The 17,892-nt window shown below is 41.4% G+C and overlaps 1 protein-coding gene across 2 annotated transcripts; it reads left to right on the top strand.

Moving 5' to 3' along the window:
- The first annotated feature begins 492 nt into the window (after positions 1–492).
- Positions 493–17,264, top strand: LOC123253859 (S-adenosyl-L-methionine-dependent tRNA 4-demethylwyosine synthase TYW1-like). Of its 2 annotated transcripts, none has more exons than XM_044682981.1 (2): positions 493–750; positions 17,064–17,264. In XM_044682981.1, the coding sequence occupies exons 1-2, from the start codon at positions 706–708 to the stop codon at positions 17,262–17,264; spliced, it is 246 nt and encodes an 81-aa protein (XP_044538916.1). In that variant the 5' UTR covers positions 493–705. The 2 variants fall into 2 exon arrangements, 1 of the variants encoding a protein (XP_044538916.1); XR_006506621.1 differs by lacking the exon at positions 17,064–17,264 and adding an exon at positions 8,790–9,008.
- Positions 17,265–17,892: the final 628 nt, after the last annotated feature.

Here is a 17,892-nt window from a genome sequence, read left to right as displayed (position 1 = left end):
ACTATGACCACTAAAGTGTCATCCAACTCTTAATCTGTAATGTTATGATTTTTTTCGGATGATTCTCATTCTATCACTCTCTTGCTCAAGCATTTTCAGTGGCTCTCTAGCAACCATAGGATAAAAATTCTAATTCTTGAGGCATTTAGGGTCCTTCATAACCTGGTTTACAAATCTACCCTTGTTATCTCATCTCCCAACACTACTCTTCAATGGACTTTACCTTCTAAGGAAATTGAATTGTTCTAATCCGGAGGGATTTATGAGAAAGAACCTTCTCCACATCCAGAGAAAGAACTGTGGGAGTAGAAATGCAGAAGAAAAACATAGGACTTATCACCTGGTTCAATGGGTATATGACTGGGGATGTTGACTTTAACTCATCACTCTATTGCAAATATTAATAAAATGGAAACATGTATTGAACACTGATACATGTGTAACCCAGTGGAATTGCTAGTCAGCTTCAGGAGAGGGGAGGGAAGAGAGAGGGAAAGAACTTGAACCATGGAACCATGGAAAAATATTCTTCATTAATTAGTTGTTTTTAAAGAGAACTCAAATTGTTCTTAGAAGTTAACATGTCATCTCCCACTACCATATAATTGGACCTGTTCTGTCCTATGCCAGGAATGCTCTCCCCTCCTTTTCTCCACCTTTCATAAGCTTTGTCTTCCATAAAGGCCCAAGACAAAGATCTCCTTCATGGCAAACTTCCTTGATCAAGACCCTGCCCTCCCACACCCAACTGTAAGTGTTTTATCCTTCCTCAATTTTACTTAGAGCATTTTATCTGCACTTCCCCTTTGCCCTATCAGAGAATTACCTTTTTTATAATTTATTACCACACCTCCTTTGATGTCATTAAAGGCTTTGAAGGCCCAAAAGTCGTAGTGCAATTTTAAATTCTAGTTGTTGCCCTCTTAAGCTGTTCAAGCTACTAAACACTGCACCAAGGTTTTTGTTTTTAAATCAAATATATTTTATTTTCCCAATTACATATAATAATGATTTTCCACATATATTTTCCAAAATTCCAACATCCAAACCATCTCTCTCCCTCCCTTCCCTCCCCCACTCAGAGATGGTAAACAGTTTGATTTGGGCCATACGTGTATTATCATGAAAAACACACTTCCATAGTGCTGATTGTTGTAGCAGCACACTCATACAAAACCAAAACTCCCAAAGGAAACCATAAATACAGGGATGTGGAAGACAGTCTGCTTTGATCACAGCCTTCTGACTCCAAAAATTCCTTCTCTAGATGCACCAAGGTTTTTGGGACACCTTGTATTTTAGCTTTATTAGGTCTAATCCCATCACCATGCCTTCTAGGTGTAAAATGTGGAATGAATGAATTCTGCATTTTCATCTTTTAAATAATCTGCGAATGCAAAATTATAGCATCCATTCAACATACTTAGATTAAGCACCTTCTATGTGCAGAGCATTGTGTATAGACAGTGGATGTGATGCAAAGTTCAAAGATGAGACAGTTCCTCTGCCCTTAATCAAGCTCACAGCCTAATTTCTAGCTTCTGTAAAGACACATTCCTCACATGTATGTAATACACAATGTCTAATAATGTGGAGTTTTTTTCTTGATTAAATCATTTCATATTGGCCCCAAATTATAGTAACTGTAGTTGCTACCCTCATAAAATGTTCTTGTTTGTCAGTGGTCTTCCTGCTGTGCTAGTGATTCTCTCTCTCTCTCTCTCTCTCACACACACACACACACACACACCCCTCATATCTCATCTTTGAGGCCAAGCTTGGTCATTATAATTTTAGAGCATTCAGTTTTGATCATTTTTTTATTGTTATTTACTTTGCTTCCCCTCCCCACACCTGGTTCTTCTTACTTCACTCTGGATCAGTTCAGAGTCATTCATGTTTCTCTGTTCTCATCATTATTCTCATTTCTTTTATCACTTATATGGTAGCCATAGAACATAGTTCATTAACAGAAAGAAGAGCAAGATAGCCAAGTGAAAATTCATCTTTGTATATCCTGGCCAGACGTCTGTGGTTCGAGGGAAGCTGCTTTCCTGGATAGCTTTCCCCAGTGAGATTATGTATTCTGTACTGTGAGCATCCTGGGGGAAGGTTTTTGGTTTTGGTTTTTCCTTTTTACATTGGCCTGTGTGACAGAGTATGAAAAGAGAACAACTAACTGGTGAGTCAATGAGGACACATGGGTCCCCACACCCACCAATGATCTACTTAGCACTGGATCCGTTTAAGGGTACAAGTCATGTCCCTGACACTAGTGATCCAAAGACATGGAGATGGATAGAGACTAGCCCCTCAGATGTGGGCGTTTGTTCAGAAGCAAGAAACTTGCCATCCAAGTGGAATCAGCAGAGAGTTGACAAAGAGAGGGTCGAGTAATTGAGAAATAGTAACTCTACAGGCAAGAGTAAGAAGCCTCTTTTCCTGGTTATGTGCTTAGGAGCCCAGCAGGTTGTGCATTTATTTTAAAGTCAAGGTTCTTGATTAAAACATCAGGGAAAGAAGGGCCCAATGGTTGGTGTGGTTGTCTTATACATCAAGCATTGCTCTTTCACATAGCAATAAAATGAGGAACAACCATTGGTCAGATTTGGCCTCCAACATTTGTTTTTCTGATTTGTCATTTTCTCAGCCCCTTGGGAAATGAGTCTAGGGGCTGTCAGTAGATCCAGAGATCAAAGGGAGAATGAGATCAGTGTGTTTCTGTGAACAGATCTGTGATGCTGTGCTGGTGGCTGCCTGAGGTCTCAGGTACAAGATATACCCCAAAGCTGGGCAAAGATGATTCCATCACAAGGCAGAGTTCTTGGCAACCCCTTCTAAGTCCTTCCTCTTGGGAATGCCTTTGTCAGAAACCACTGGACCCCAACACACAAAGAAATAATGAAAACTGGGTCTTCTGCAACAACAGTATGTTTAGGAGGTTCTCAAGCCCCCCAAATAGGGACCAGAACATTTTAGTAAATGGTAGCTTAGGCAAGTGCTGAGCCATCAAAACAGAGAGAGGCTACTTGTATGGATGGCCATAAAAAGGCCCCCTTTAATAAAAGCAGAACTAAAGTTGTTGATTATTTCTACTAGCTTTTCAGTTGATTCTCTAGGATTTTTTTAAGTAGATCATCATATCATCTGCAAAGAGTGATAGCTTAGTCTCCTCCTTGCCTATTTTAATGCCTTCAATTTCTTTTTCTTCTCTAATTGCTACTGCTAGTGTTTCTATACAATGTGAATAATAGAGGTGACAATGGGCATCCTTGTTTCACACCTGATCTTATTGGAAAGTGTAAAAAGTGGATTTTGGGAAATGTATAAAACTACATTTCCCGTGATCCAACATGGTCCAACTGGTTTCCGTTTCCGACGTCTTGACGCAGGGGAGCGCTTAAATCTCGTGGGTTAGGAGGGAGTGCTCGCTCTTTTGCCAGTAGGCGGTCTCTTCTTTGGCGAGTAGGGCTTGGCTAGGAGGCAGTATGGAGGCGGCAGTTTTGAATGCTTACAAGCGCGTGGTCTAATGATTTTATCTATCAACATGGCTTTAATTAAAATACTAATATATATATTTATACCAGTATTTATCATTTTTCATATTAACAATTTGGCGACCACGAAGGGACGAAATTCGAACTCTAAATCTTCCAGATAGCCTAACGATAGCCATGCCTGCTTTTTGGCCATCTGGCTCAGCTCTTTTGAGCACTTTTTTAAAAAAGGAAAGTGACTTTCCTTGCCATGCTTTTGCTAAATGCAAGAGCACGTTTTTGCCTCCAGTGGGACTCAGCCGGCCAGTCCAGCCCAAGCCACCTTGGGCGGGAGGTCAGGCCAGCCGATTCGGGCTTTTAGCTTTAAACTAAAATGCCGGAGCCCAGACAGTGTGTCTCTGCTGCTTCTCTCTGCTGCTGATCTCCATTCCTACTGGCTATCTCCTGACTTGATCTCCATTCCTGCCGCGCCGAAAGCCTACAAGCCTGCCAGCGTTCCAGTCCCTGTGATCCCCGATCCTGACTGCTGATCCTGCTAATTCCACTCCAGAACCCCGAGCCCCAACAGCGATGACCTGCCACCTTTGCTGAGATCCAGACCTCCAGAGACTGCTTCAGCTCTGATGCAAACCATTTGGGTATATTCCCCTTTCTCTCTACTTTCTTATAGGAGGCATTCTAGCCTTCCACGTGTTTTCTCTAAAGACCTAATTAGGCAACACCCACACAGACTCTACACGTGGGTATTTTCCTGAGCTTTTCTCCACTAACCCCGAGCCCACGTGGACAATAGGGTCTGGACCTAGCAACTCGCGTTTACCCTTAATGGGGCCGAATGGCCTATTGAGACTTGCTTGTGATTAAAAAACTGAACTTAGGGGAAGCCTATTCACCCCATACCTGCTCAGAACTTTGAACTGATAGCAAAGACTGGTGATAAAAAAAAAAAAAAAAAAACACCCTTAAACTCAGCAGAACTCAATCAAAAGAAACTTAAATTGAAACCAGGGGTGAACTTTTAAAACCTCGGAACTGAATGAGCTTTATTTCTGTTTTAAAAAGACTGTATCTTACTGTATTTTGCTAATTAGTGTTTTGTAAATTAATCTTGCTTATTTCGTTGATTTTCCTGTTGCGCTGAATCATTTTAAGTTAATGTAGTTTGTGGCTGCTAGATTAATTCTGTTATGATTTTATTGTAACTCCCAAATAATGAGAAAAATCTATTAGAACTGGTAAGAGGTTTTGACCAGCTTGTTGATCTGATACTACTGGATTTATAGAGCACATGTCTTTTAAAATTTATTCTGTCTTGGTAATTGCAAAGAACCTTGAAAGTTTTCCATGCTTTGAATATTACCTTGTAATTTTACAAGAGATCTTTTTAACTTTTACTTTAAATCCTTAAGAATTGTTGTCTTAAAGGATAAAGCTTTTATATATTTTATTATAAGAGATATTATTGCCTTAAATGGGTAGAAGCATTTCCTACCCAGGATTTTTTTAAAAACAGGAAGCCAAGGAGCTCCTGTATATTCTTATCTGAGGATGATTATACCAGAAGGTTTCTTTTTTAAATATCACATTTTTCTATGGAAGCAATAACAGCATTTGCCAAGGGTTAAAAGTTGTAACAAGTATATGATTTTGAACATCACTGTTTATTGTTTTGAAATGTGCTATTGGAAATAATGGTACTCTATTTGAATGTACATTGTGAATCTGCTTTTTGTAAGATCCATTTACACTCACAAAATGAAAACCTCATTTTTGGGTTACATAACCCTTCTAGTTCTAAGCTATATATATATATATATATATATATATTTTTGATTTTTAAAACATTTTTTTTAATGAGAGCAATTGATTTTTCCTTTTTCTCATCTTGTACTGGAAGTACATATATAATCATTATTTATCCTTTTTCTGATTCTACAGCAAATACCTGAGCCTATAGGACTGTGAATTAAATGCCTCTCTGATTCCAGAAGGGAATATGAAAGCCATTAATAGTGCTAAAGAAAGCACATGGTCAGAGACTTGACTGACTAAGATCTGCAAAATAGCAGTTCTATGCCAATACATTAGGGCTTGAAATTGGGTTTGAGTCCTGGAGTCCCAGTCTTTTCTAAAACTTTAGAGGACGTGGGTCCCCTCGACTTAGATTCCTAGAAAGCACCTAAGATTGGTTATTTATTTGGCTCACTTCCCTAAAAAGCTGATGATAAGTCAGATCAGAGAGAGACATTTTCCTTAAGTCCCGGCCCTGGATGGGTAATTGCACACTGTTGAATTCACTTTAATTAGACCTTCATTCAAAGGTCTAAGTTTATTTTCCCTAGATTTTGCACATTTTACATTTACAAGTTAATTTTTTCTTCTTTTTTTCTTGAATTTTATTCTTTTTTATTTTGCCAGTTGACTTCATATAACCCCCAGGACTCAGCCACTCATCCTTAGCTGACCTGAGGTACTTTTTTTTTTAGAAAAAAGGTGTGTTTAAGATTGACCTCACGGGGATATCTGTTAAGTTTTCTAAAATTCGATAATGTAAAATATATGTATATTTATTTAACTCTTTTAGGAGTAATTTCACGGGGAATTATATAAAATCTTAGAAGAAAATGTATGTTTTGTAATCTATAATGTAAAGTTTAAATTCTTTTGAGAATAATTTCAGGATAAAGATCTTGCCATCTCCCCAGAATCCAGACAACGAACTTGTTTTGGTGAAGACACCATGAAGATGTCTGAAAAGCCTTCACTGTACCATGAAGACCAAAAATTGAACTTTGGGGTGCAGTTGATTGAACTATGGGGAGTTGAAATTGAGTTGTATGTATTGTTTTAATTGTACACTGTTGTGCCAGTGGGGGACAGCCCCCAAATTGTTTTTTTTGTCAATGCGTCTAATTTTAACCATTTGTTCATCTATTTCTTTATCCCCAATTTCCTGAAAAATTTAGAAGTTGTCTATTTTTACAAAAGGCTTCTAATTTATACCCATTGCATATGATGCTTGTTGATGGTTTAAGATAGATACTGTTTATTATTTTTAGGAAAGGACCTTCTATTCCTATACTTTCTAGTGTTTTCAGTAGGAATGGGTGTTGTATTTTGTCAAAGGCTTTTTCAGCATCTATTGAGATAATCATGCAGTTTTTGTTGGTTTGCTTGTTGATATGGTCAATTATGTGGATGGTTTTCCTAATGTTGAACCATCCTTGCATTCCTGGTATAAATCACACCTGATCATGGTGGATGATCCTCTTGATCACTTGCTGGAGTCTCTTTGCTAATATTCTATTTAAAATGTTTGCATCTATGTTCATTAAGGACATTGGTCTGTAATTTTCTTTCTCTGTTTTTGGTCTACCTGGCTTAGGAATCAGTACCATATTCGTGTCATAAAAGGAATTTGGTAAGACTCCTTCTTTGCTTATAATATCAAATAATTTGTATACTATTAGGATTAATTGTTCTTTGAATGTTTGATAGAATTCACTTGTGAATCCATCAGGCCCTGGGAATTTTTTCTTAGGCAGTTCTTTGATGGCTTCTTCAATTTCTTTTTATGATATTGAATTATTTAAGTATTCTATTTCTTCTGCTGTTAATCTAGGCAATTTATATTTTTGTAAATATTCATCCATATCACCTAGATTTCTAAATTTATTGCCATATAATTGGGCAAAATAGTTTTTAATGATTGTCTTAATTTCCTCTTCATTGAACAGTAGTAAGTAAACCATTTCCCCTTAAACCCTTCCTTTCTGTCTTAGCAACAACTCTAAGACAGGAGGGCAAGGGCTGGGCAATCAGGGTTAAGTGAATTGCCCAGGGTCACGCAGCTGGGATGTGTCTGAGGTCACATTGGAACCCAGAACCTCCCAACAACTCTGCTTTCCATCCAGTTTAACACTCCGCTGACTGAGCGAACCATTTCTGGAGAGTTTTAGTAAAGAGATGAGGGTAGGAAGGGAGGTCGGGGTCAGATGGTGGAAGGCCCTGGGAGTCAGATCTTATAGAGAGGGGCCTGGAAACTGAACTCTAACACATTGTCATTAATATGGCCTTCCATGAAGGTGGAATATTTTAAAGTAAGTGATTAAGTCTGACCTGGGCCTGGGTGCTTCTACACGTTTCAGCTTACGGAGCTGTTAGAAGAGAGATCAGACTCCTGCCAGAGAGTTTTTCCCCGTTCCTTTCCCTCGGTGCCTCAGTTCCCTGAGGGAGGCTCAAACCCACCTACTTCACTTCTTCTCTGTCTGAAAGACGACTCTGGATGTGCCGAGAGCGTGCGGCAGCGATAACTATCACAGTGAAATTTCAGTTCAGTGAGAGCATCCCGGCAGTGCTGCTGAATCCTCAGTCATTGCATTTGCCCAGGATAGAAACTGATCTTCATGTGTTTGAAAGGAAGCGTCTTAAAATAGGTCAACAGACATGCTGGTTATTGACTTCACTGGTGCGAGAAATTAATTTGGCCTCAAAAGTTGAGGCACGTCTAACACTAAAGTGCTGCATCCCACTAGACTGATTTCTGTTGATTGTTGAGCATTAATCAGCTTTCTAAGGCCTTGGAAATTCCCATTTGTCTCCTTTCATTGTTTCAAGGAGCCTCTGAAATCTTTCAGTGTTGTGATTCACACAGCAAATAAGCTACTATTCTACCAGCGACCTGTTCTGCACGTGAGATCCATATGTGTGTTGGGTTTGGTTTGTCAGTCATCATTGTGCTATCAAGCTTCACCCAAGTGTGTGTGTGTGTGTGTGTGTGTGTGTGTGTGTGTGTGCCCGCGCGCACATGTGCAATGGATAGAGAGCCAGGCCTGGATTAGGGAGGACTTGAGTTTAAATCTGGCCTCAGACACTTCCTAGCTGTGTGACCTTGGGAAAGTCACTTAACCCCAGGTGCCTAGTCTTTACCCATCTTCTGCCTTGGAATGGATACTTGGTATTGATTCTAAGACAGAAGGTAAGTGTTAAAAAGAAATAAATAAACATGTAATTGGTGAAATAAATAAATTAAATGGAAAAATATTTTCTGATTTCTAGTAGTCAAGAATTAAGAAACTTGACTTGATCATCTTGTCCTTCTCCCAAAAGTTCAACTTTTGTGCAGTGCGAGAGTTGAGTGGCGTCGCCTAGATTTTAATTTTAGTAGAACCGGGTCAAATCATGGAGACAGAAAAGAATGTTTTGAATAACATGATACAAATATTCTCTCTCCCACTTCTAGATTCCCAACTACTCTGAGAGCATTTCTTTTTCTCCTTCATTTCTATTTAGTCCCGCCATCAGTCGTCGCCATTTATTGTGATTCTGTGCTCTGCAGAGGCCTCTCCTAAGCACCTGGGGGGAACTGCAAAGGAAAGGTTGGTTGAACACGGGCTCTTTTATTTTGGTGGGGGGAGGTTTCCCAGGAGAAGTGCAGTGGCTAAGTGGATATCAGAAAATCCTACCATATCTGAAAACAGAGGAAGGGGATTTCCTCTTTAAAAACATCTTCCCAGAGCATCCCTGTTAGGAAATTTGCAGCATTACAAGATTGTGATATGAGAGGAGAAGAGTGCAAAGGAAGGGAAGGCCATTTATATAATGCCCACAGTGTGCCAGGCTCAGTGGTTAGGGCTTCTTCCAATACCATCTCATTCGATGCCCTTCAGAACAGTGTTTCATAGCTGGTGAAAGACAACAAGAATTTGTGATTTCATTAAGGTGAAACTGCTACCACTAACACTATCTGGTTTTGCATTGTTTAGCATTTCAGCATGTCTGAGACATGCTTAAAGGACACAGAGGTTAAGTGACTTGCACAGGGTCACACAACTAGAAAGCATGAGAGATTGTATTTTGATATCAGATCTTGCCTCTTTGGCTGGTGAAATGCTCACCAGCGAATAATGGAATTGTTCACATTGATTGAGGAAATCTGCAGACACAAGGCCCAGTCCAAGTGAGGTGGTCTTTTATTGAATTATTTTCACCCCTTTGAAATATATTGATTGCTCAAAGAGAGCTTGCTGGGAGTATCCTCAATAGGGCAAATTTGACCATACAGTTAAGCTCCTTTTAAAATATTTATTCGTTAAAAAAAACCCTTACCTTCCATCTTTGAATCAATACTAAATATTGGACTTAAATTGGTTCCAGGGCAGAAGAGCAGTAAGAGCTGGGAAAGGGACTTGCCCAGTCACACAGCCAGGAAGTATCTGGAGCCAAATTTGAACCCAGAACCTCTCATCTCTAGGTCTGGCTCTCAATTCACTAGTTGCCCCTCCCTGTACAGTTCTTACATTGTTTTCACATTGTATTTGTGTAGCTTATGTCTCAAGTGATTATATAATCTAGAGCTGAAAACTAGCTGGTTGCAGGAGCCAGTGAATCTTGCTGCAGATTTTGGGAAATCTCAGTTCTGAGCTCCTGGTAGCTCTTTTGTAGCATGACTGCAGAGAGAGCTGAGATGGGACCTAGTGTGGAGGGAAGGAGACAACCCACTGCTACTTACTCAGGACCTCAGTTCCTTCATCTGTGAAATGGGAGGGTTGCTTAAGATGATCTCAAAGGTCTCTTCCAAGGATAAATTCTCTCATCCTGGGTTGGTCTCTAGGAGGCAGTTCATTTATTTGTTTGTTTGTTTGTTTTTCTTGGTTGCAATAAATCAAGAAGCATTTATTGGGTATTTACCATGTGCCAGGCAATGTCCTGGGCACTAATGTAAGAATTAAAATTAGGCTTGACTCAATATGAGAGTTATAAAAGTGAAATTGTGGTCACTGTTTATAAAATATTAGCCCTCAAGTCAAAAATAACTGTTAGCAGCTTTTATCTTACAACAAGATAGATATTGAGAGTGGGAAATGTAGGAAAGAGACAGAGCCTTGTCTAGCCTACCGCCCTAAGTGCTGCTCTGGTGAAGGCCAGCTCAGCCCCTAGCAGGGGCTCCCTCAGGTCCTGATCTCCATGTGGAAGTCCCAGTGGCATCTTCAGCCAGAAATCCACCAACACAAGCCTCTTCCTTCAGCCCGAGTCACTCACCCAAGTCTCTCCAGAGGAGAAAGCTCCAGCCCAGAACGATTCCAGGAAAAGGTGACTGTCACCAGAGCTCACACTGAAGAGAGTGTCCCACCAGAGCACCAACCAAGAGTGGGTCTTCTCATCGAAGAACCAAGGAAGCCAAGAGTGCATCTTGTCCTTTGGCCTCCCCTTTTATAGTTCTTTTTCCATGTCACTTCCTGTCTCTCCCTCTCTTCACAGGAACCAATCAAAATCTTTCCATTTGCCTCACATTGCCCAGGGGGAGGGGCAGTGCTTGTGGCCTTTGGAGGTGTGAGCTAGTAAGTGACTTTTGAACTCTCCTACCTAGCGACCTACTTGATTTGATTAACTTAAAATAGACGAAGGGAGAGTTCATTCTATCTTCATTCTAGGGATACAAATACAAAAGTTAGACAATTTTTATCATCAGGAATTCAACACTACTGAAACCGAGTATCTCTTGATGTCTAGAAGGCAGTTTAGAGAGAACGCTTGGAGAACTTCAGAGATCCAGGAATAAGGAGCTTTGGGGATTGCTCATTGAGAAAGCATGAAGGAAGGACTTGGATTTTTGTCTGTGGTGTGCATTTGCAGGCAGCCCCTACCCCATGACCTCTGAGTTAAAAGACCACCAAAAGTAGCAAGGGGTGTGTGTGTGCACAAATGGATGGTAGTGGTTGGTTACTTCGACTGTTTCAAGTTTGAGTCTTCATGACCCCATTTGGGGTTTTCTTGGTAGAGCTATTGGAGTGGTTGGCCATTTCCTCCAGCTCATTTGACAGATGAAGAAACTGAGGCAGACAGGGTTAAGTGACTTGTCCAGGGTAATGCAGCTAGTAAGTGTCTGAGGCTGGATTTGAACTCTGGTTTCCCTGACTTCAGGCACCCCATCCACTGTACCCCATTTCTTATTAGCATAGCTGAAGTAACAATAGACGCTTTTGAGCTGTGAACCTGTCTGTGCGTGATGTGAAACTTTGTGAATTTTGTAGTAGAGGAGATACTGTGTAATGTATGCTCCAGTGGTATGTCCTAAAGAAGACAGAGGAACAAATTTTTGCCAGGAATTATGACAATTACTGAGAGCTCCTCCACTCCCAACGTTCCCTTTCACAGGCTCTCATCTCCTATTAAACTGTAAGTTCCTTGATGGAAGAGACTTTTTGGTTTTGTGTCTCCATCACTTACCCCAGTCCTGGTATATGGTAAGTGTTGAATAACTATTTTCATTCATTCATTCCCTCTCGCTTTAAATGTAGTGATCTCCTTTTTGGTCTACTGATTGTGTAAACCTCTTTTATTCTTTCTCTCTAAGGGCAGAAGCAGAATGATGGATCTGGAATTCAGTCCTGTTTGGAGCATGTTTTACTTTTGACTTCATGAGGTATTCACCCATTGCCACGACCAAAAATGGTACCTACTTCACAGAAACATGGTGGTTGATGCTTTGAGTGGGAGGCTGAATTCAAGAATTGATTTCCTCTGGTATTGTCATCTTCTTAGGGAAACTGCCCCTCCTGGGCTGGAGCATGACACATGGAGTTATTGTCGTTTTCTGAGTGTTTCAGTTGATTCCAACAGTTATGAACTGTTTCTTTGCTGGTGTGGGGGAGATGCTAGTATAATCTCTCCAATGATTCAGTTTGCAGCCTGCTTCTCCCAGTGACCCTTGTTCATATCTTCCCATACACCTTCCTGTCAGCCCATCATTCCTGGGGCTTTCTCTCATCTCTTCTTGACACTGTACAACTCAAAGTCCCACGGATTATCACTTTCTCTTATGTGATTGGCCCATCTTTTTCCAGCCATAAATTTTTCTGCTGATCCCTCTGTGGCATGATTCCTCATTTGTAATGTTTCACAGCCTGTTCACCCCTCCCACGAGGCTCTCCTCTGGTTGTTTTTTTTTTTTTTTGGTGATTTTTAACTTAGAATCCCCAGATACTCTAGTCTTCTTTAACTTGTATCTGTATAATAGCACTGGATGAGTATCGATGGTGAAAGAGGGTTTGGGGTTTCAGGTAGAAGCTTGTTTTCATTAAAGCTGTTATTATGAAAAGAACAAGACCATCTCCCCAAAGGTAACCTAGACTGCTCTTCTGTTCAGCTTTGCGCCTCATTCATTGTCCATCTTCAGCGTGTGCCCTGTATATATGTATGTGTTGTGTATATGTATGTGTGGCTATGTCAATATATATTCTGATGGACCAGCATTATGGGCTTTCCACCCCGTTATGTTTCATAATCTGGACAACTATCATTCTTCATCCTCTTGGTTTTTCCTATGGGGATGGTTGGGCTTAATTTGAGAATAATGACAAATCTGGCTTTGGAGATTTCAGGCTTCTGCAGTTGTCTCAGTATCACCCACAAACAAGTTATAGATATAAGACTTCACCATTCACGGAGATTCCTGTGGTATAGTGGAAAGAATGTGGGTTCAGGAGTCAGAGAACCAGCATTCAGTCCTGCCTCTCACCTTGAATGGGAACAAGACCGTGGATGCATCACCTCACTGTTCTGGATTCAGTTTGAGGGGTTTGGGGTTAGCTGGCCTCTGAGGTCCCTTCCAGCAGTTCACTTAGGAGTCTATGATTATCTTTATTTATCTATTTCTCTAATTGTTGAAAATTTTTATTTAATTAATTAATTAATTTAGGATATTTTCCCATGGTTACAAGATACATGTTCTTTCCCTCCCCTCCCTCCATCCCCTTCCCATATCTGTCGAGCAATTCCACTGGGTTTTACATGGGTCATTTATCAAGACCTATTTCCATACTATTGATATTTGCATTAGGATGATAGCTTAGAGTCTTCATCCCCAACCATTTCCCCATCAACCCACATTACCAAGCAGTTGTTTTTCTTCTGTGTTTCTACTCTTGCAGTTCTTCCTCTGAATGTGGGCAGCGTTCTTTTCCATAAATCCCTCAGAGCTGTCCTGGGTCATTACATTGCTGCTAGTACAGAAGTCCATTACATTCGATTTTACCACAGTGTATCAGTCTCTGTGTACAACGTTCTCCTAGATCTGCTCCTTTCACTCTGCATCAATTCCTGTAGGTTGTTCCAGTTCACATGGAATTCCTCCATTTCATTATTCCTTTGAGCACAATAGTATTCCATCTATGATATCTTTAATTTGAACTCTCAGCCTGAAGCTAGGTGGCAAGTGGTTAAAGTGCCAGGCCTGGAGTCAGGGTGACTCATCTTCCTGAGTTAAAATCTGGCTTCAGGCACTTCCTAACTGTGTGATCCTGGGTAAGTCATTTAATCCCATTTGCCTGAGTTTTCTCATCTATTGGATGAGTTGGAGAAGGAAATGGCAGAGCATTGCAGTATCTTTGCCAAGAAAGCCCCAGATTGGTTCCCAAAAAGTCAGACATGACTGAAAGTAACTGAAGGACAACAACAGAATTGTGGCAGGACCTTTGGTGAGCATCCATCTCCTGGCTTTCTGCTGTGCTTGCTATTCATCCTCAGAGGACTGTCAAGCAAAGTGATTTCTTTTGTTGCATTTTTTCAAAAAATAATGTTTGATTTTCACATAAGCATCTTATTTTATAGGCAACAAACAATAAGCCGAATGGGGTCTGGCCTTCTCGGCACTATTAGTTATGTGACTATAAAGTTGTGGCCCCCCGCAAAGCCTTCCTGCTCCCTTGCCATACCTCCAAGGATGCCCTTGGTGCATGTATAATTATTACCCTAAAGAACTTAACAGAAATGGAACAGTCATTGTGGGGGTTGGTAGTTACTGCTATCTCACAGGCAATCTTGTAATATTTTATGAATACAGTTAGATTCCAAATCCCTGCTGCCTTTGGCTTTTCTCTCTGCCCCTGCTTGGTGCGTATTTCAGGCGTCTGCTGACCAATGCCACTTCTAACTCCTTTGATCTCTTCATTACAGCAATTGACTCACATCCATGAAACTTCCTTGGGAAATTGTTAAAATCCATGCCAATCCTATTTCCCAACCACGTCCTAGTTTTCAGCACCAACAGCTCACTTAAATAGCTCGGGCTGGTGTAGCTTTAATTGCTTGCCATCTTTTTTTTCTCATAGTTCTTACAGTTTTATGTGAATTTTGGATCTTTGCTCTGTCATTTAAAATTATTGTGAGCCCTGGGAATCCCCAGGGCTCCCTGCTACAACTTCCCCCAACATCTCCCACTTCCTTTGTGGGAGGTGTCAGAGAAGGAATAAGAGAGAGGCTTTGGGGGCCTTTTTGTGTTCACTCTCAAGCCTGGAGGCTGGCTGATGCTGTCTACCCTGAGTTCTCTCTCTTGGTGCCTTTTCCCCCTTCTATCTACCTCCTAGTTTTTCCCTAGACCTTTCCCTTTCTAATTTAAATAAAACCCAGCTATTTAAGTTGTTTTAAAACTTAAGTTTTAAGTTGTTCTCTGATCTTTTATTTGAGCCTTCCTTTCCCTTCCTCTACCTTCCTCTCTCCTTTCTTCCATCCATCCTTCCTCCCATCTGCCTTCCCTTCTCCCTCTCACAGCTTTAACAATCTGTGATCTGACTGATTTGTGAATGGCACACCAAAAGCAGTTTTCCCCCTCTCTCTGTTAAAATAGCATTTTCATTTTTTGTTATGTTATTTGGTGTGTTCCATGTCCAGGGTCTCCTGATTTTTTTTTAAAAAAAATATATAGGCATGAGACTTCTGAATACTCCACTAGCCTCTCACTTTTCTTAGAAGGTGTTTGGTGTACAAAGACAAAGCCTGCTTGGTGGCTCAGTGGATTGAGAGCCAGGCCCAGAGATGGGAGGTCCTGGGTTCAAATCTGGCCTCAGACACTTCCTAGCTGTGTGACCCTGGGCAAGTCACCTGACCCCTATTGCCTACCCTTACCACTCTTCCAGAATTCCCAGTATTAATTCTAAGACAGAAGGTGAGGGTTTAAAAAAAGCCAAACGTACTCCTGTGCTTGAGGTGCTTACAGATGTAAGGGACGAGTGATGATTTTCCTTATGATTGACATCCTTGTTACTCATTAAAGGATGAGGAGTGGAAAGGGCAGTGACTTAGAGAACTGCCCCCTTGGCACTTACTCCTCAAGCGGCCTTGGAGGAATTACTTAAATCTCTCTGAGACTCGATTTTCTCCCCTGCTAAATAAGAGTCAAATCTGAACCAGCCTTTTGGTTCCCTTCTCCATATAGGACTATGGCCCTACATGTCTTTAAGATTATTCTAGGGGCAGCTAGGTGGCTCAGTGGATAGAGCCAGAGCTGGAGATGGGGGGAGGCCTGGGTTCAAATATGGCCTCAGATGCTTCCTAGCGGTGTGATCTGGGCAAGTCACTTAACCCCAATTACCTAACCCTTACTGCTCTTCTGCTTTAGAACTGACACTTAGTATTAATTCTAAGACACAAGGTCAGGGTTCAACAAATATTCCAAAGGAAAACTTACAGTGACATTAGCCTTAAGTTCGATCTTTATAGTGATATCGCAATTATGTTATAGTTCATTGTAAACAGGGGTTCTGAAACTGAGGTTCCATGGATGGATTTCGGGGGGTCCCTGAACCCGGATGGGGAAAAATGCATCTTTGTTTCCATAGAATTGGTTGGATTCTGTCATCCTATACATTTTATTTTCTGCATTTAAAATCCATCTGGGGTCTCCTAAGACTACCCAAAAAAGGTGGAAGGACCTCCGATTTGGAGTCTCTCAGTGACCTGCTGAATTTTTTCCATCTGTGAGTGGAAATAAGACATTGTTTACCTGAAAGAATCATTTGTTTACAAGATTGAAAAGACCTCCAAAGATCTTCTAAGCAGGACTGTTCCCGAACCCTGCCTCTCTCCTCTCACCCCCAAGCAGGGGTTTATCTGATTAGAAAAAATGACTATTTTTTGTTGCGGAACTATTGAGTGCCCCATGCATCGTGGGGTAATAACTCATAATCCTGCGTATTTCCTGGACTATTACAGTGCATTGAGATTCTCCCATGGAAGGTGTGGGGACTCTTGAAATGAAGCTCTGGCTTACTATAAATAGGGGATGTGAAACCAAAGATAACTTTGGCATGTAGCCCTTCAAATATCCAACTCCTGGAAAGCATGGTTTATGGGGCAAAGAACTGTGGACTGGGTGGGCGTCGGGAGATGTCGATTCTCCTCCCGGCACCATCAGCGACTGCCTTGGTGTCCTTGGACAAGTCCCTTGCCTTCCCTCATGTATGAAATGGAGGCTTGGACTGGCTGATCTCCAAAGTTCCTTTCAGTTCTTTTTTTTAAAACCTCACCATCTGTTTTATAATCAGTACTAAGAATTGGTTCCAAGGCAGAAGAATGATGAGGGCTAGGTAATGGGGGTTATAAGTGACTTGCTGAGGGCCACACAGCTAGGAAGCATCCGAAGGCAGATTTGAACTCAGGACCTTCCATCTCTAGGCCTGGCTCTCTATCTACTAAGCTACCTCACTCTTCCTTCTTTCACTTCTAAAGCTGGTCCAGGATGAAGGTCAGGTGCCAGCTTTCATCTTCCCTGGTCTTCTGTCTCCATAGGGTGTGACCTCCTGTGGAGAAAGCTCAGCCAGCAACCTCACCATGGCCAACGTCCCTTGGCACGAGGAAGTGACACGCTTTGTGGAAGAGCTTGTGGGTCTGCTCCCCCGATACGAAACTGCCTGTGAGCACGAACCCTCCAGTTGTCTCCTGATGGCTCACACCAAGGTAAGGATGGATGGAAAACTCTCTCTTCTCTGACCGCTGCCATTCTTCTACATCAGAGCTATGTGGTGTTCCCCTTCTTGCCCTTTTTCTACAACTCCTCTTGGTGACTTTGCGGACTTCCTTCTAGTGACTTCAAGCCATTCCACGCCTGTCCCCATCATTCCCTCCTTTTTTGAGCCATTACCAGGGTGCCCCAGTGCTTCCCGGGCTTCCTTCTGTAAGAGCTGGAGGCTCAGAAACTTTCCTTGTCGTCACCCCCAGCCCCTGCCTGAAGTGAAGGAGAAAGGCTTGGAGACTGTGAACCATCCAGCCATGAGTGCTTCTACCTGGCAGGAAGACAAACAGAAGCCCTCGTCATATTCTTGGCATTGCTGGTGTGCGCGGTTTTGCCGGACGATTCTATTCTATCTGTTCTATGTCCTCTTTCTTCTATGTGCTCTACCTCTTCCATCCATTCGATTATATCTTTTGTACATGTTCCATCTACACTATGTGATTTACCTCTTCCCTTTATTCTACCTGTTCTGTGTTCTACCTTTTCCATCTACTGTGTCTGTCTCCTATCTGTTCTTTGTGTTTTATCTCATCCTTCTATTCCATGTGCTCTATTTATTGTTATCTATTCTGTGATCTCACTCTCTTCCATTTCTATGTTCTATCT

Source organism: Gracilinanus agilis, chromosome X, assembly GCF_016433145.1.
Source record: "Gracilinanus agilis isolate LMUSP501 chromosome X, AgileGrace, whole genome shotgun sequence".
Taxonomy (NCBI): domain Eukaryota; kingdom Metazoa; phylum Chordata; class Mammalia; order Didelphimorphia; family Didelphidae; genus Gracilinanus; species Gracilinanus agilis.
The sequence above is the reverse complement of the archived record's forward strand: the minus strand, read 5'-3'. Positions and strand labels throughout refer to the sequence as shown.